Genomic DNA, 20381 nt, shown 5'->3' on the forward strand with positions numbered 1-20381 from the left:
TGATGGTAGTAGTAGTATAGTAATTGTGCCATTCATAGAAATAGCCTAGCGGTGCTATTAGCCTCGTTATGTTAGCACTGTGAAGAGCCTGGTCAGTGTCTGTCTGCCTGCCTGTCTGTCTCCCAGCCTGTCTGTCTGTCTGTCTCCCTGCCTGTCTGTCTGACTGTCTCTCTGCCTGCCTGTCTGTATTGTGAGGTGTTCTTTTTGCCATATGTTGATTAGTGATGTCACATCATGTGTAATATGCTATTCTTGTTCTGTGTTCACACTACTGTTGCTATAACGTAGAGGTCCTCTAGTAGGTGTTATCTACTCTATAACTATCTATAACATATAGGTCTATAGTAGGTGTTATAGTATCTATACCTATCTATAACATATAGGTCCTATAGTAGGTGTTATCTATGTCACACTATCACAGTGTTTAGGCAGAGACGGCATTTCTGCGGTGACTGATGTTAGTCTGCTCAAACATTACTTTAACCCATTTTGGGCGGGAACCCCTTTTGGTGTTAGCATTATGTCATGCTTTAGCTATTGCAAAATATCAGATCTACAAGCTCATAGCGCGCCACCGAGTGGCGCGCTACGAGCTTGTAGGTCTGCTATTTTAGAAAAATGTGGTGCAAAGCTTTGAATATAATACTCTTTCAGAGCGAATGTTTTTAACTCAAATCTTTGCTTCTGGGAGGTGGTCCCTGAAACAACACATTTTCAGATGGGGGTCGGCGGCCAATTTCATATATATTTGGGGGTCCTTGAGTCCTTGACATGAAATTTTGAATATTGAAAAAAAAAAGAAAATCGGGTTAAATGCTTAGTATGAGGTATAAAGTACCGCCTTGTCGTGTTCATACAACAGAAAGATTGGGTATTGGGTAAGATTGACGTTATGTATCTTTCAGGACCTTTCACTGCTTCGTCTCAACCATTTATAATCTATGGCTCTGGTCTCAGCCACCGCGGTGTATTTTTTGATATTCCGTTTTTTTTTAATGTTGCCACTACTGTTGGAGCAGCCATAAACAATACACAGGTTCGTCTCGATGTTCTGGAGCATCTTTGTAATGTTAGTGTCAGTAAGAAAGCAGGTAAAAGAGTAACGTTTGAGCAGACTAAACATCTACCATTCAATGTACTAGAAGAGCCGCAGATATAGGCCGTCTCCGGCCGCCTACAGGAAATACGTTTGCTGCGACCATGAGACCCGTTTCTGAATTGGTCTATAGGTCTATAGCAGTGGTTCCCAAAGTGGGGTCCGGGGACCCCCAGGGGTCCCTACCTAAATGATAGTTTGGAACCAAATGGACCCTTATGGGTCTGTAACTCAGATAGTGTACAAATTCATACATTTGTACACTCAAACAGTTAAATTAACATTGGTTTTACAATATAAATTGGAGGTCCCAGAGATAGAAATGCCATTAAATGGGGGGTCCGTAGACTAATGCATGTCAAAGTGGGGGTCCTTGAAATTAAACGGATTGAGAATCATTGCTAGATTCGTAAAAAATCTTCTCTTACGGGGGTCCCTAGCATATCTCTTAACCCATTCTGGGCGGGAACCCCTTTTGGTGTTAGCATTATGCTATGCTTTAGCTATTGAAAAATAGCAGATCTACAAGCTCATAGCGCGCCACCGAGTGGCGCGCTACGAGCTTGTAGGTCTGCTATTTTTGAAAAATCGAAGAACGATTGACAGAAACATAGCTTTTTCAGAAAACTGTCAGGATGTAGAAGACATTTTTAGAATCTGATCGCAGGTCAGAATGGGTTAAAATGGGGGTCCGCGGGATAGTTGGCGTCAATTTGGGGGTCCTTGACATGAAAAGGATTGGGAACCACATAGCCCTATAGTTGATGAAATGGACGGGTCGGCTGAGCTGTTGTTCGCAGTCCATGAGCAACAGTTGTTATAATGTAGTGGTGTAGAGTTATGGAGGCAGCTGTTCTCTCTCTCTCACACACACACACACACACACACACACACACACACACACACACACACACACACACACACACACATAAAAATAGAATAAAAACAGTTGAACATGGGCAGTATATACAGTTGGAGGCGGTAGAGAACTTTTGTAAATAGAGCTATGTCACATTGCATCGCTATATACACGTTATACAGGGTATAAAGATTTTTTTCCAGTCACTTTGGGACAAATAGCAGCATTTGTTTCTCAAGATTATTTAAATAGAATAGTGTTTAAAGGTATAGGAGCTGTAGGTCTATACTTGGTACAGATAGTAGTCCTTAGGGTGGTTGTATTCCATTGGCTAACCTTCTTTTGGCACAACAGTTCAATAAAAAGCAAAGCTTTTGCACCTACAGGTGACAGGTGCGTAGGAGAGGGTACAGCTAGTGCCCCGACAATGGAAAAGGAACTGTCTTCAAATGCAGTGAACCAACTTTAATAGCCTATGCGGCCTAGCCTTCATCAGGCTATCGTTATCATAGCCATACCATAAAGATAGCCTGATGAAGGCCGCACAGGCCGAAACGTTGCTGTTTCCCTATTAAAGTTGGTCACTGCATTTGAAGACAGTGTGTTTGTTCCTTTAAAGTTATATTCAGTGATTTCACTTAATTCAAATATGACTTATTTATTTGTTTTGTTGTGATAATCCTCCCTACTATAGAGTGTGCTGGCCATATAAGGAGTTCCTCCCTGTCCCCAGTTAACCCCTGGGGGTCAAAAAACCTTAGGTTTCGTTTTTGACTCTCTATCCTGATTGGACGAAAGGCTGGGTCCCACAGCCAAAAACGAAACCTAAGGTTTTTTGAGTAAAATCACTGAATATACCTTTAAGTCACAACGTTGCTGCTGTGTTTGCACAGTGTTGTATTTTGTCGTCGGTCATAGTTTCAAACTCACGTTGGGTGTGTGTGTGTCAAGGCCCGGGGGCCAAATCAGGCCCGTGAATGAATTATCTTTGGCCCGCGGGATGATATTTAATCAGTATTAGAACTGGCCCTCTGGTATACTGCACGGACCACTGAGGAAACTGTTGCGCCTTTCTTCGTCCTTTTTTTCTCTCTTCAAACTTAACTACGGTAGCGGTGGTCTCAAAAATATAAGGAAAATTTTGACTGGAAAAGACTCGCTCACCGTATAGAAAAAGAAGTAAAACTCCTTAGACTGAGACTTAGAAAAATATATTTTATTTTATTTTATCATCATACATACTGCACGGACCACCATAATACTACAAGTCCCACAATGCACTGCGAGTGCATCGTCACGTATCGAGGGCCAAGCAAGCATGCGTCTTCTCTTCACTATTGATCAGCAGTGAAAGTATATCACTTGTGGTCAACTTTCAGCTATACCCCTCTCCCCCCAAAAATGGCCCGTGTGTTGAAACACAGTCCGGCCCTCGACTTGTACCAATTTCTATATTTTGGCCCACTGTGTATTTGAGTTTGACATCCCACTGTAATCTGTGGGAAGTACTGTGTGTCACATCCAGCAGTACTGTGTGTCACATCCAGCAGTACTGTGTGTCACATCCAGCAGTACTGTGTGTCACATCCAGCAGTACTGTGTGTCACATCCAGCAGAAGTACTGTGTGTCACATCCAGCAGTACTGTGTGTCACATCCAGCAGTACTGTGTGTCACATCCAGCAGTACTGTGTGTCACATCCAGCAGTACTGTGTGTCACATCCAGCAGTACTGTGTGTCACATCCAGCAGTACTGTGTGTCACATCCAGCAGTACTGTGTGTCACATCCAGCAGTACTGTGTGTCACATCCAGCAGTACTGTGTGTCACATCCAGCAGTACTGTGTGTCACATCCAGCAGAAGTACTGTGTGTCACATCCAGCAGAAGTACTGTGTGTCACATCCAGCAGAAGTACTGTGTGTCACATCCAGCAGAAGTACTGTGTGTCACATCCAGCAGAAGTACTGTGTGTCACATCCAGCAGAAGTACTGTGTGTCACATCCAGCAGAAGTACTGTGTGTCACATCCAGCAGAAGTACTGTGTGTCACATCCAGCAGAAGTACTGTGTGTCACATCCAGCAGAAGTACTGTGTGTCACATCCAGCAGAAGTACTGTGTGTCACATCCAGCAGGCACACATAGTCACATTATACCAGTGGTCCCCAAAGGGGGGCCCGGGGACCACATGGGGTCCTTGATGGAGTTCCAGGGGGTCCCCAGCAAATCTTTGAATATATATATATATATATTCTTTCAGAGCTAATGTTTTTAACTCAAATCTTTGCTTCTGGGGGGGGGGGGGGGGGTGTCCCTGGAACAACATATTTTCAGATGACGGATCGGCGGGCCAATTACATATATAATATTGGGGGTCCTTGACATGAAAATGTTTGAGAATGACTGACACAGAAACATGGGGTTTTTCAGACAACTGTCAGGATTTATAGAACACATTTTGTAGAATCGTTCCTAGGTCTAAATAGGTTAACCCATTCTGACCTGAGATCAGATTCATATGAGGTTTCCACTGGACACACACTGGTCTGATGAACCCATTCTGACCTGAGATCAGATTATAAAAATGTCAGTCGTTCTTCGATTATTCAAAAATAGCAGACCTACAAGCTCGTATGTGAGCTTGTAGATCTGCTATTTTTCAATAGCTAAAGCATAACATGATGCCGACACCAAAATGGGTGCCCGTTCAGAATGGGTTAAACGACGTTAAAGTCACCAACATTGGAGCTGCACGGAAAACGGAAATCTATCTGCAACGACGTTTTTGTTTTTCCTAAAAGAATCCACCGTATAGACGAGACATGTTATGGGCTACTTTCAAGAACTTCTGACTGCAGGTGATTGAATCCACCGTATAGACGAGACATGTTATGGGCTACTTTCTGTCAAGAACGTCTGACTGTGCAGGTGATTGAAGTGTCAGAGTTTGGAGGTGCTCACTTTCAATAATGCAACAACTTCCTGCTTCCTCCTCCCGCACTTTAACCCATTTTAGGCGGGAACCCGTTTTGGTGTTAGCATTACGTTATCCTTTAGCTATTGAAAAATAGCAGATCTACAAGCTCATCTGCAAGCTAGGTCTGCTATTTTATATCACCTAAACTTGTAGGTCTGCTATTTCAGAAAGCTTTTTCAGAAAACTGTCATTTTCAAACAGACATTTTTAGAATCTGATCTCAGGTCAGAATGGGTTTTAAAACAGGTGGTGCGCGGCTGGTCAGACTCTCCTTTGCGAGTCCATTTGGTTACATAACATCCGTACACTCTCAGAGTCGTGGGTGTTCCTCGAAATGTAAAGGATTCAGAACCACTAAATGGAAGGCATGTAACGATTCACTCAACTCACAATACGATTCGTATCACGATATGAGGTTCACCATGCGATTTTTCACGATATTAAAAAATATATATATTTTAAAGAACAATTTTTTTTTTTATATATAATTTATCTTCCCCCCCCTGAGACTTTTTATTTAACTACATTGCAAAAGAAGTAGCATTACTTTTGACAGTGCAGAAACATAATTGCCTTCCTCGAATCCCGGCTCCTCCTCCTGTCTACATGTCGAGGTGTCCTTGAGCAAGGCACTGAGCCCCACGTTGCCTCCGATGAGTCGGTCGGTGTGAGCTCGCCACCGTTGGTGTGTGAATGTGGGAAGTGAGGACGCTGGCGTCGACTGTTCGCCGCTTCACCTCCCAATGTCTGAATGAATGAACCGTTGTAAAGCGCTTTGAGCACTTGGAAAAAGCACTATAAAAATGCAATTCATTATGCAATTCATTTTTGCTATAGGGTTCTCTTGTATATAACTTTGTGTAATGCTACTGACCTTTATGATACAATACTTGAAAACAAAGTATTGCATCGTGGGTTTGAGCTGACAGGCAGTCAATCAATCAAGTCCCCTTAATTCAAGCATGTCATGTGATCTACTGGTAGATCACCATCTACCTTTTGGCCTCTAGACTCTACTCTTGGTCAGGCTTTTCTGACAAAAAACCTCATGTTTCTAATTCTATGTCAGTGTAAGTCTTGACTTGAGGAAGTCAAGCTAGCTTTCCTCGTAGTTTTAACCCCTTTAGACCTGACCCCCCCCCCTCCCCCCCTCCCCCGGAAGCAAAGATTTGAGTTAAAAACTCAAAAACTAATATATATTAAAAGATTTGCGCCACGTTTTCACGATAAAAAAAAAAAAAACAGATCTACAAGCTCGTAGATGAGCTTGTAGATCTGCTGATGTCTCAACAGCTAAAGTTTAACATAATGCTTATAAAACACTTATAAAACACCTTCTTCTTCCCCACACTGGATGGTGTGGACTGGTTGAGTTTCCTAATTGATTCAGTTATTTACATTTATTTGACATTCATGTTGTTATCAGACACGCCCCCTTCCTGTATGACCCGTTGTGGCCTAGAGAGTACAGTAGGTGTTGAAATGAGAGCAGAGGTGTTTCAGAGTGAAATGCCCCTTTAGAATGATTCCTTTCTTCTCTCCACCCCCCCCCCCCCCCCCTCCCACACCCTCCATTCTGCCTTTGAAAATGGGCTTGGTAATTAGTTTGTTGTTTATATTCTTGTCTTACCTGCTAATTCAGGTTTACGCACGCACACGCACACACACACACACACACACACACACACCCGGGTTGCCAAGTCCCCTTGTTTCCCGCCAAAGTTTTTTTTTTCCAGAGTTGCGTTTTTTTTCCCCAGAGTCGCGGGTTGCGGTTTTTTGGGCTTGTTTTAAAATATCAAACAAGCCAACAGTTCTATGATGTATATAGGCCTACTGTAAGGGGAGTGTGAATCACATTGAGTCGGCATGGTGTCTCTACCATGTGTGTGAATACATTTGACCAAAACATTCATCATTATCTAGACATACATAGAATTGAATGAGAATAATGATAAATGCATCAAATATGTTCTTCCAGGGACCCCTCAGAAGCAAAGATTTGAGTTAAAATGTTCACTCTGTAAGTCTGTAATAATATATATATTCAAAGATTTGAGGCACATTTTCACGATTTTTCAAAAATAGCAGACCTACAAGTTCATAGCACGGCACTCGGTGCGTGTGTGTGTGCGTGTGCGTGTGCATGTGCGTGCGTCTAAACCTGAATTACCAGTTAAGACAAGAATATAAACAACAAACGGCACAACTTCGTACAATGTTTTGTACACAGTTTTTTGTACTTTTACTTGTAACGAAGTAGTTCTAAATTGCAGTATTGGTACTTTTACTTAAGTAAAACAATTGAGGGTTTTTTCCGCACCACAGTGCATCAGATAATAGATTATGAGCTGTGGTCATAAAGAATCTAGTCCAAACTGGTTCTCATTGTGTCCATAAAGCTGTGAGACGGTGGGTGAAAAGGCAAGCCTGACTAGATTAACACAGTATTACACAAGACAAATGACAAAGGTAAAAAATAAACACATCTCTATCACAGGACATAATGCAGTCAAATAATCAGCATTACATTTTGATTGATTGATTGAATATTTTATAGACTGATTGATTGATTGAATACCCTCACAAAATAAATCCCGGGGACTTTTTTTGTTTGTTTTTATATTCTTTATTTACCCAGGGAAGTAGCTGAGCACAGGTGCTCATTTTCAGCAACGCCCTGCACATAGAAACACACAGACAGACAGACACGCACACACACACGCACGCACGCACACACACACATGTCACACACACACACACACACACACACACACACACACACACACACACACACACACACACACACACACACACACACACACACACACACACATTAAAACCTGGGAGCTGACCAGTACAACCACAGTCTTACCACTAAGCAGCTCCAGTTGGGGGTTCAGTGCCTTGCTCAAGGGCACTTCAGCAGTGTTGGGGTGAGTGATGACAATCACTTCCCCACCCAGATGTTTTCCTGCCCGTCCGGGGAATCGAACAACAAGGGCGTTTTCATTGTGGTCCTGCAGGCTATACAGTATATACAGTATTCCATTCATCAATGTAGCATACATTGTTTTAACCCATTTTAGGCGGGAACCCATTTTGGTGTTAGCATCATGTTATGCTTTAGCTATTGAAAAATAGCAGATCTACAAGCTCATAGCGCGCCACCGAGTGGCGCGCTACGAGCTTGTAGGTCTGCTATTTTTGAAAAACCGAAGAGCGACTGACATAGAAACATAGCTTTTTCAGAAAACTGTCAGGATGTAGAAGACATTTTTAGAATCTGATCTCAGGTCAGAATGGTAAACTGTCAGGATGTATTAGACATTTTTAGAATCTGATCTCAGGTCAGAATGGGTTAATGTAGGGGACGACGTCAGCTGGGCATTCCACACTTTGGTGGCAGCGCAGCAGAAAGAATGCTATTCTGTCTTAGGTTAGTGTTGAATTTGTGATAATACTCGTTACTGTGTGTGTGTGTGTGTGTGTGTGTGTGTGTGTGTGTGTGTGTGTGTGTGTGTGTGTGTGCGCGTGTCTACTCATATGACCACCAGCGTTTGGATGTATCCTGTCAATCAGTGTTGTTTTTGGCAGCCAATTTAGATTTTAGTTTTAGTCATAGTCTCTTGAATAGTTTTAATTTAGTTTTAGTCACATTTTAGTCACCTGGAATGTCTAGTTTTAGTCGAATAAATCTACAGTTGATTTAGTCGACTAAAATGTATTTTGGCGGGGCCTTGATGCCGTCGTGATGACTGGTTTTACACTTTTACACAATTAGTTGCAGCATGAATTTATTTTATATTTTTTATGGAGTTACAGACAGTAGGCTGACAGGAGATGGGGAGAGAGATGGGGGGGGGGTGGGGAGACATGCAGTAAAGGCCGTCGGGATCGGCAGTCGAACCCGCGGCACACTGCCAGACTGGATTACCAGCCAAGGTGCCTGGACCGCTGAGCCACGGCCCAGGCCCTTCCTAACATTTTTGTCTAGTTTTTATGTTGATAAAATTGACAGTATGGTTAGTTACTAGTTTTAGTCATCATAGCTTTCGTTTTCATTTAGTTTTCATTTAGTTTTTGTCGTGAAAAAAGGTAGATTTTTCGTGTTGGTTTTAGTCGACGAAAAACAACACTGCTGTCAATCAGATAGGACTTTACTGTGTGGATGTATGGGCTGTCAATCAAATAGGACTTTTCTGTTTGGATGTATGAGCTGTCAATCAGATAGGACTTTACTGTGTGGATGTATGGGCTGTCAATCAGATAGGACTTTACTGTGTGGATGTATGGGCTGTCAATCAAATAGGACTTTTCTGTTTGGATGTATGAGCTGTCAATCAGATAGGACTTTACTGTGTGGATGTATGGGCTGTCAATCAGATAGGACTTTACTGTGTGGATGTATGGGCTGTCAATCAAATAGGACTTTTCTGTTTGGATGTATGAGCTGTCAATCAGATAGGACTTTACTGTGTGGATGTATGGGCTGTCAATCAGATAGGACTTTACTGTGTGGATGTATGAGCTGTCAATCAGATAGGACTTTACTGTGTGGATGTATGGGCTGTCAATCAGATAGGACTTTACTGTGTGGATGTATGGGCTGTCAATCAGATAGGACTTTTCTGTGTGGATGTATGGGCTGTCAATCAAATAGGACTTTACTGTGTGGATGTATGAGCTGTCAATCAGATAGGACTTTACTGTGTGGATGTATGGGCTGTCAATCAGATAGGACTTTTCTGTGTGGATGTATGGGCTGTCAATCAGATAGGACTTTTCTGTCTGGATGTATGGGCTGTCAATCAGATAGGACTTTTCTGTGTGGATGTATGAGCTGTCAATCAGATAGGACCTTTCTGTGTGGATGTATGGGCTGTCAATCAGGACTTTTCTGTGTGGATGTATGGGCTGTCAATCAGATAGGACTTTTCTGTCTGGATGTATGGGCTGTCAATCAGATAGGACTTTTCTGTGTGGATGTATGAGCTGTCAATCAGATAGGACCTTTCTGTGTGGATGTATGAGCTGTCAATCAGATAGGACCTTTCTGTGTGGATGTATGAGCTGTCAATCAGATAGGACTTTTCTGTGTGGATGTATGGGCTGTCAATCAGATAGGACTTTTCTGTGTGGATGTATGGGCTGTCAATCAGATAGGACTTTTCTGTGTGGATGTATGGGCTGTCAATCAGATAGGACCTTTCTGTGTGGATGTATGAGCTGTCAATCAGGACTTTTCTGTGTGGATGTATGGGCTGTCAATCAGATAGGACTTTTCTGTTTGAATGTATGAGCTGTCAATCAAATAGGACTTTTCTGTTTGAATGTATGAGCTGTCAATCAGGACTTTTCTGTGTGGATGTATGGGCTGTCAATCAGATAGGACTTTTCTGTTTGAATGTATGAGCTGTCAATCAAATAGGACTTTTCTGTGTGGATGTATGAGCTGTCAATCAGATAGGACTTTACTGTGTGGATGTATGGGCTGTCAATCAGATAGGACTTTTCTGTCTGGATGTATGAGCTGTCAATCAGGACTTTTCTGTGTGGATGTATGGGCTGTCAATCAGGACTTTTCTGTGTGGATGTATGAGCTGTCAATCAGATAGGACTTTTCTGTGTGGATGTATGGGCTGTCACCCCCCCCCACACACACACACACACAGCTGTGTGTGTGTGTGTGTGTGTGTGTGTGTGTGTGTGTGTGTGTGTGTGTGTGTGTGTGTGTGTGTGTGTGTGTGTGTGTGTGTGTGTGTGTGTGTGTGTGTGTGTGTGTGTGATCACAACAACATTTTAAAATGATCTTTGTCTCCCTCTACAGGTGATGTGTCTCCCATCAGTATGTCCCCCATCAGCCAATCGCAGTTCATCCCCCTGGGAGAGGTGCTGCTATTGGCTATCTCTGCTATGAACTCCGCCCACAAGCCTGTCACTCAGGAGGCCCTGACTGATCACCTGCAGACATGTTTCCCAGGTAACCCCCCCCCCCCCCCCATTCTCAGGAGTCCCCCCCCCCCCCCCCCCCCCCCCCATGCAGGCTCCATGTCCATCTCTGGGTCTCCGATACGCACTCAATTCAATTCAATTCAATTCAAAGGGCTTTATTGGCATGAGAAAACATACGTTTACATTGCCAAAGCAGAAAGAACAATACAGCAATACAGCAATACAATCAAAACAAAAATGATGTACATTTGAAGGTCAGAGTCTTCAATAGATCAATTTCTATGTACCAAGATCACTCGATGCAGGTATAGTGCAGGAATATACACAATGATTAGTCGTTAGGGTGGTTGTGTTCCATTTGATATCCTTCTCCTATCACAGCAACTCACAAATCTTGCTGCTGTGTTTTGCACATTGTTGTACTTCGCCCAGCATATATGGGAGTTTTGGGTCATTGGTCATGTTTTCATGTTTTTGGTCATGGATTATCCCATTCTGAACGGGCACCCATTTTGGTGTTGGCATCATGTTATGCTTTAGCTATTGAAAAATAGCAGATCTACAAGCTCATATCGCGCCACCGAGTGGCGCGATACGAGCTTGTAGGTCTGCTATTTTAGAAAAATCGAAGAGCGACTGACATTTCTAGAATCTGATCTCAGGTCAGAATGGGTTCATCAGACCAGTGTGTGTCCGGCGGAAACCTCGTATGAATCTGATCTCAGGTCAGAATGGGTTATATAGTTCTCAGTCGAACTGTAGCTAGTAGCAGGCCTAGAGGACTGTGTGTGTGGCTGGGCTGTTTCTACATTAGAACTGTAGCAGGCCTAGAGGACTGTGTGTGTGGCTGGGCTGTTTCTACATTAGAACTGTAGCAGGCCTAGAGGACTGTGTGTGTGGCTGGGCTGGTTCTACATTAGAACTGTAGCAGGCCTAGAGGACTGTGTGTGTGTGGCTGGGCTGGTTCTACAATAGAACTGTAGCAGGCCTAGAGGACTGTGTGTGTGACTAGGCTGGTTCTACATTAGAACTGTAGCAGGCATAGAGGACTGTGTGTGGCTGGGCTGGTTCTGCATTAGAACTGTAGCAGGCCTAGAGGACTGTGTGTGGCTGGGCTGTTTCTACATTAGAACTGTAGCAGGTCTAGAGGACTGTGTGTGTGGCTGGGCTGGTTCTACAATAGAACTGTAGCAGGCCTAGAGGACTGTGTGTGACTAGGCTGGTTCTACATTAGAACTGTAGCAGGCCTAGAGGACTGTGTGTGGCTGGGCTGGTGCTATCCTAGCCTGACCTAAGCAGAGACATTTCTGGCCTAGATGGGAGGGTCGCGCCTCAGAAAAACGCGCACCCGGATTGGATCTCATCGATCTGTCCGTCACCCCCGGCCCCTCCTCTCCCCCCTAGTGCAGCGCTACGTCACATCATTTAGAGCGACGCCCACCCGGAAGGGTTGACTCCCACTTTTAGACTGGTTCAGCCCACGGCTTTTTCCAGGCTTTCATCTTTCGCGCAGACGAAATGAAAGCCTGGGTATCGAGGCTAGTGCTATCCCAGCTTTCAGGGGTTTGTGTGTGAACACAAACATTGGTGATCTCACCCCATAGTGATGATTTGATTGGCTGAGGAAAGTACATATTATTGAAGATAAAAGTGAGGCCAGAAAAGGTGAAGGCTGGAAAAGTGAGGACGCAAATTGTGATTGGCCAGAATAAGATGATGTGTGATGATCAGAGTCGGACCATTTACCCACAGAATGTAGTCCACTGTGGTTCAGTAACAGCTGACATTACATTCTGTGGCGACACAGAATGATGTCACAGCCAGGTCGTGACAGAGCGTCGGTTGTAGTGAGGTGTCGCTTTACGGGTGTGTGTGTGCGTGCGTGCGTGCGTGCGCGAGTGTGTGTGCGTGCTTGCTTGTGTGCGTGCATGCGTGTGTGTGTGTGCGTGCAATGCATGCGTGTGTGCGTGTGCATGCATGCCAGACATAGCCGGGTTTCCCTCTTCAGGGAACTTGCATCATGTCGTCACCGCAGCTACACACATGATGTAATGACAGGCAACACACACACACACACGCACGCACACAGACACGCACACGCACACACACAGCAGTCTGCCTGTCCATCAGCTAATGTGTGAATGTGTCATGGTTCTGTCCAGGTGGAATGTTGTTTCATCCAAACCCAGCTCATTATTACACCTCGTCCACACCCTGCCAGCGATGCCAACCATGGAATCCCATTAGAATACGTGTTCATCAATTCAATTCAATTTCAATTCAAAGGGCTTTATTGGCATGAGAAAGCATACGTTTACATTGCCAAAGCAGAAAGAACAATACAGCAATACAATCAAAACAAAAATGATGTACATTTGAAGGTCAGAATCTTCAATAGATCAAATTCTATTCAAGATCACTCGATGCAGGTATAGTGCTGGAATATACACAATGATTAGTCTTTAGGGTGGTTGTGTTCCATTTGATATCCCTCTCTTATCACAGCAACTCAGGGGCGGCGGTGGCTCAGGGGTAGAGTGCCTGGATGGTAACCGTAAGGTTGCCAGTTCGAACCCGGGCTCCCCCAGAGTTACTGTCGAAGTGTCCTTGAGCAAGACACTGAACCCCTAATTGCTCCCGATGTGCTAGTTGGTGCCTTGCATGGTTTCCGCTGCCATCGGTGTATGAATGGGTGAATGTAATGCACAATCTCTGTAAAGCACCTTGGATAAAGGCGCTATATAAATGCACAAAAAAAAAAAACTCACAAATCTTGCTGCTGTGTTTGCACATTGTTGTTGTTTATCAATGAGACTGTCCTGACGTTTACCGCGAGCGCAGTGTTGTTTTTGTCGACTAAAAACGAAGACGAAAAATGTTCGTCGACTACCCTTTTTTCCACTGACGAAAACTAAATGGAAACTAAATGACTAGACTAAGCTATAACGACTAAAACTATGACTAAATGTGGAAAAATGTATTGACAATTACATCAACGGATTAAAAAAAAAGTGGTGTTAGAGTGAAGTAAGCTCTTTACAGGCCCGTTATAGATGGGTTTAGACCTGAGAACACATTAACACAATCTGTACATACAACGTATGGGAACGTCATAGGGACTCGAACCGAGCTGTACGTATGAGGACGTCCTAGCGCATCCTCAATGATACGGGGCGAGATAAGAATATTCAGAATATTTCATTTTCTTTTTTTGTCAGTTGGCCTTTCGGCTGCCGTATGCTACGCTCTGGGCTCATATTAGCTTACCGTTGACTTAGCTGTTAGCGCGGCGGAAAGAATGACTCGTATCTCCTAATCCAGGGCGCTCTCCGTGGTTATGAACGGATCGATATACTGGCGCTTCATTTCCTCATCCGTCTCTCCCGCAAAATATGAACGCTTTTTGGATCATATATCGTATAAATTAAAATTATCGCAATGTAAGCTAGCAATGTAAAGTCAACTTTTTTTAGTAGATTGTTTCCGGGTCGTGGCTTTCAGAGTAAAAGCGCTCAGACAACTCCGGCCACCCAGAGCTCCTATTTTGAAGAACTTCCGGCACTGATTGTGTATTAGTTTTCTGAAAAACGTTTCTGTCAGTAGTTCTTAAACTATTTCATTTCAAGGACCCCCAACATGATATGCAATTGGCCGCCAACCCCCATCTGAAAATATGTTGTCAAAAACGTTCTGAAACGCTCTGAAAGAATATATATTCAATAGGGGTGTAACGATAGATTTTAACAGCGATACGGTACGTATCACGTATGGTTGACGATACGATACATGGACGATATTGGTTTATTATGGCGATCCGATACGATCCGATTCAATGATTTGAAATCGATACAGTAACTATTTAAAATACATTGACATTATTTTAAACTAAGTAATTAAACCCCTCTTTTTCCTTTCTTCTTCTAAAAATGGCTAAATACCGCGCACAAAAATGTAGTATTCGATACTGATTCGATACCGATTATTTGCATTGCGAAACGATAAGATACGATACATATCAATGTTGCTGTTTTCCTTTCCATATACTTTGATTCTTGAAATTAAACTAGATTTTTCGATGCAGTTACTATATTGTTACACCCCTAATATTCAATGATCTGCACCTCATTTTCACGTTTTTTCAAAAGTAGCAGATGTACAAGCTTGTAGATCTGCTATTTTTGTGTTTTATCAAGTATACAGGGGTTTAAGTGGTACTGAATTTGCAGCTCAACAACAGCTGATACATGCCAGTGTATGATGAGTTGATGACAGAGGACTATTTCACGATACATTTAAAATTTTAAATGAAACCAAATGGTATAAATATGGGTCCATTTGGTTCCATTCGTACACATATAAAAACACTAGGCCTACTCCATGTATTATAACACTCAGAGTTACAGCCCCTCAACTGTCCATTTGGACACACAACTTAGCCACAGAAATACCACCGATATTCAACTTATCCACTTCAACTTATTTGCTTTTACTTTCTGGGGCTGTGCGATTAAAAAAGAATCACACCCGTGTGAACTGAGTGGTGCAACTCCCCTCTCTCACCCCCCCCCCCCCCCCCCCCTCTCTCTCTGTTTCTGGCAAACAGCGCCCCTACTGGTGCTCATTAACGCCACATGCATAGCTAGGTGAACGTCACATACATAGGTGAACACGGACATTGCTGTTCCTTGGAGTGGTTGCACCACTCAAAAAGACCATGCAGAAGACCGAGCGTTCTGGCCACGTTCAGGTGTTTATAGACAGATATCTCCTGTCGTGTTTATCCCATTCTGACCTGAGATCAGATTCATACGAGGTTTCCGCCGGACACACACTGGTCTGATGAACCTATTCTGACCTGAGATCGCTCTTAAATTTTTCAAAAATAGCAGACCTACAAGCTCGTAGAGCTTGTAGATCTGCTATTTTTCAATAGCTAAAGCATAACATGATGCTGACACCAAAATGGGTGCCCGGTCAGAATGGGTTATAGACGTTTGGTGTCCGCTCTCAAATGAGCACTTGCCCGGTCGTACGACCAGAAAGCAAACTCCACCTGCCCAAAAGTTTTATTTACCTGCCAGCGGCAGGTGGGCGACCCATAGGTCACATTCTCACCTATTACTTCGGTAGACTCATGCGTATGGGCGGAGAATTTGGGATTCTTGCATATTTAATTTGCTGCGGTTTGCCTTCACACTGTCATTCGCAGCAATTGGAAACGCACCAGGGGGGACCTTTATCAATGTGTTCCATTCATAAACTAGCCTACACAGTGAAATCTATGGTGATAAAATTACACTCATAACGTGCATGTGTCGTGCCGTCTGGGACTGGACCCCCCTCTCTCTCTTTCTCTCTCTCTACGCACGCAGCCGCCACGCACTGTTCTTTTGGGCATGGAGGCACAGCGCTGAGCCCACTGATATAACTCCCCAGTCCCCACACAGTGACAGCACTCCATGTTTACGCCACACACAGACAGACAGACAGACAGACAGAATATTCTGTAGGCTATAATAGGCTACACTGCAGTGTTTTTTTGGGTTTTCTTAAGCAATTGATTAATGTACACGTCCTCATTTCGATCAGGGCTTCAGTCTCCTCATTCGACCACGTCTATCCACGGTAACTAACGGGACATCTTTGCGCTGCGTAAAATATGCCTTCTCCGTCTCCAACTGTGTTCAGCTCCTCACCCGCCACATTGTTCACTTTATTTACTGCGGATTGCATTCACACCAGCACCGAATCGTAATCAAGTGAAATTGGAAGTGAAGCGAAACCCCCGTTATTGCTCGGAGTAAAATGTGGTTCTTTAATACGCATTAGGACTTGAATGAGCCTTCACACCTGCCAAACTAAGCGCACTTTCTGAAAATGCGCAGCAGGATTCGTTTTAATCGCAGCAAAGCTCTCTGGTGTGAATGTCACCTTAGCGTTTTATTTACCTGCCAGGGGCAGGTGGGCAACCCTTAGTGTTTTATTTACCTGCCAGGGGCAGGTGGGCGACCCTTAGTGTTTTATTTACCTGCCAGGGGCAGGTGGGCGACCCTTAGTGTTTTATTTACCTGCCAGGGGCAGGTGGGCGACCCTTAGTGTTTTATTTACCTGCCAGGGTACGTGGGCAACCCTTAGGGAAGATTCACACGGAGTCCATTTGATTCAAACTGTTCCAGAATACAATTGCCTGGTCCCCGGCCCCGCTGGCCATGATTCACATTGGCCTCAATCTCGGAACCCAACGGCAATAAAAAAAAGAAACAACAGCACCCTCTGCTGTTTGTTTCCTTTGCATTTGCCTCTGGGGGGCGTGGCCCTAGTATAATGTGTATAACAGTAAGTTGGCCCGTTTGGCCCGGCCTCAGCCCTCCACTTCCTGTGGTGCGCCTGTGTTTTCATTCCCCCTCCATCAACAGTGTATACACATTCTGAATGGTCCTTGCTGACAGATTATAGCGCAGCACAGAATCTGTTCTTGGAGAGGACTCTTCTTCTGTGACGGAACCCATTCCTGGTTCCATCAGTCCTCTCTCTCTCTCTCTCTCTCTCTCTCTCTCTCTCTCTCTCTCTCTCTCTCTCTCTCAGTCATCTCTCTCTCTCTCTCTCTCTCTCTCTCTCTCTCTCTCTCTCTCTCTCTCTCTCTCTCTCTCACAGTCAGTCAGTCCTCTCTCTCTCTCTCTCTCTCTCTCTCTCTCTCTCTCTCTCTCTCTCAGTCAGTCAGTCAGTCAGTCAGTCAGTCAGTCAGTCAGTCAGTCAGTCAGTCAGTCAGTCATCTCTCTCTCTCTCTCTCTCTCTCTCTCTCTCACTCACTCAGTCATCTCTCTCTCTCTCTCTCTCTCTGGGTATTTCTAGCTGTTACATCATAGTGGCCTTTCAGCCCAGTGTGACTGTGAATGATGCAAACCACACACACACACACACACACACACACACACACACACACACACACACACACACACACACACACAGTGTTACGTTACGTGTGAAACCAGTCACAACAAACATGACGTCTCTCACGTCGTAATGTAGTGCCCTAAACAAACGTTAAAAGTCCATAGACTTGGCTGCCATATGACGTAAAAGCCATGGAAAGGGAGGGGCTGGCGCCCGCAAATAATTCTACAATAATAGAAAACAATTATACCCCATTCAGGACAGGACGTGGAATGTTGTTTCATCCAAACCCAGCTCATTATTACACCTCATCCACACTCTGCCAGCGATGCCAACCATGGAATCCCATTAGATGTTTATCAATGAGACTGTCCTGACGTACCGCGAGCGCAGTGTTGTTTTTGTCGACTAAAAACAAAGACGAAGGCCTGGGCCATGGCTCAGCGGTCCAGGCACCTTGGCTGGCAATCCAGTCTGGCAGTGTGCCGCTGGTTCGACTCCCGATCCCGACGGCCTTTACTGCCACAACAAAACAAAACAAACGAAGACGAAACATGTTCGTCGACTACCATTTTTTCCACTGACGAAAACGAAATGGAAACTAAATGACTAGACTAAGCTACGATGACTAAAACTATTAAGACAATTTTTTATTTAGCTAGCGCCCGCAAATAATTATACAATAATAGAAAACAATTATACCCCATTCAGGACAGGAACCGCTTTTGGTGTTTTAAGCATTATGTTATACTTTGGCTATTCTTGAAAAAAGAAATCTTGAAAATGTGGCGCAAATCTTTGAATACATATTATTTCACAGTGAACGTTTCTGGGGCGGCCAAATAAAGATAATTCTGGGGTCTGAAATAGGTTGAGCACCACTGACATAGAATCTGCATAATTGCAATAACATTTTATCCTGTGATTTTTGTAAGCCATTTTTTTCACCCAGTGTGAATTGTCTGTAGTGTAATCCTGGGTGCTACACTCCCTCTTCCTCGGCAAACAAAAATAAAATCAAACATTTGCCACGGACATGAACAAAATGCTGTACCCCCTCCAACTGTTTTTATTGTATTGTGACACTTGCTTTGGCAATGTAAACCAAATGTAAAACCTTTTGGTGTTTTACGCATTATGTTTAGCTATTGAAAAATAGCAGATCTACATTCTATAAGCTCATAGAAAAATCGTGAAAATGTGGTGCAAATCTTTGAATATATATATTCTTTCAAAGCGAAGGTTTCAGCAGCCAATTATATATATCTGGGTGTCGTTGACATGAAATACTTTGAGCTCCACTGATATAGAAACATAGGGTTTTAACCCTCTATGTGATTGGTACAGCTCGTTAACAGTCTCTCTGTGATTGGTGCAGCTCCTTAACGCTCTCTCTCTCTGTGATTGGTGCAGCTGGTTTAACGGTCCTCTCTCTGTGATTGGTGCACAGGTGTCCCCACGCCCACGGAGGAGGTTCTCCACCACACGCTGAGCATGCTGGTCCGTGAGCGGAAGATCTACCCGACGCCCGACGGATACTTCATCGTCACCCCGCAGACCTACTTCATCACGCCCAGTCTGATCCGCACCAGCTCCAAGTGGTACTGGTTTTATTCATTTACTGATTCCAGCTCCAAGTGGTACTGGTTTTATTCATTACTGATTCCAGCTCCAAGTGGTACTGGTTTTATTCATTTACTGATTCCAGCTCCAAGTGGTACTGGTTTTATTCATTACTGATTCCAGCTCCAAGTGGTACTGGTTTTATTCATTTACTGATTCCAGCTCCAAGTGGTACTGGTTTTATTCATTTACTGATTCCAGCTCCAAGTGGTACTGGTTTTATTCATTTACTGATTCCAGCTCCAAGTGGTACTGGTTTTATTCATTACTGATTCCAGCTCCAAGTGGTACTGGTTTTATTCATTTACTGATTCCAGCTCCAAGTGGTACTGGTTTTATTCATTTACTGATTCCAGCTCCAAGTGGTACTGGTTTTATTCATTTACTGATTCCAGCTCCAAGTGGTACTGGTTTTATTCATTTACTGATTCCAGCTCCAAGTGGTACTGGTTTTATTCATTACTGATTCCAGCTCCAAGTGGTACTGGTTTTATTCATTACTGATCCGTACCAGCTCCAAGTGGTACTGGTTTTATTCATTACTGATCCGTACCAGCTCCAAATGGTACTTTACTTTATTTGTTTATGTAGTGGGGACAGTGTATATTGATGAGCATTACATTAAAAATGCAGTGTAAATATACCAGATTTAGCAAGACATGCTAATTTCCATCTGCAGTCCCCAGACATCAAACATCAAACAATACAAACAGGACTGACATACAGGACATAGCATACAAATACCTAGTATATTTCAAACGAAATAAGACTAGTAAGAATACAAAATAAGAAAAGGCCCTCTGCTACAGTCAAGTAAAAAAAGCCTTGGGTCCCATGAGAGGATCCCCATGGGACCCTGACAACATATTTTGAGATTGGGGGTTCAGCGGCCAATTACATATTGGGGGTCCTTGACATGAAATAATTTAAGAACCACTGCTACAGGTTTTTTCCAGAAAACTGTCATGGTTTAGTAGAC

At 43.6% G+C, this 20381-nt stretch overlaps 1 protein-coding gene across 1 annotated transcript in view; it reads left to right on the forward strand.

Annotated features, from left to right (window-relative positions):
- The window catches only part of LOC310873415 (storkhead-box protein 2-like), a gene marked incomplete at its 5' end in the record, with an annotated part of 104171 nt that overhangs the window by 70213 nt on the left and 13577 nt on the right, over window positions 1-20381 (forward strand). Inside the window, 2 exon segments of the mRNA XM_083785786.1 lie at window positions 10761-10913; window positions 19230-19380. Coding sequence (XP_083641912.1) covers window positions 10761-10913; window positions 19230-19380 — 304 coding nt within the window.

Source organism: Protomyctophum parallelum (assembly GCF_964188405.1).
Source record: "Protomyctophum parallelum genome assembly, chromosome: 16".
In the NCBI taxonomy this organism is placed as follows: Eukaryota; Metazoa; Chordata; class Actinopteri; order Myctophiformes; family Myctophidae; genus Protomyctophum; species Protomyctophum parallelum.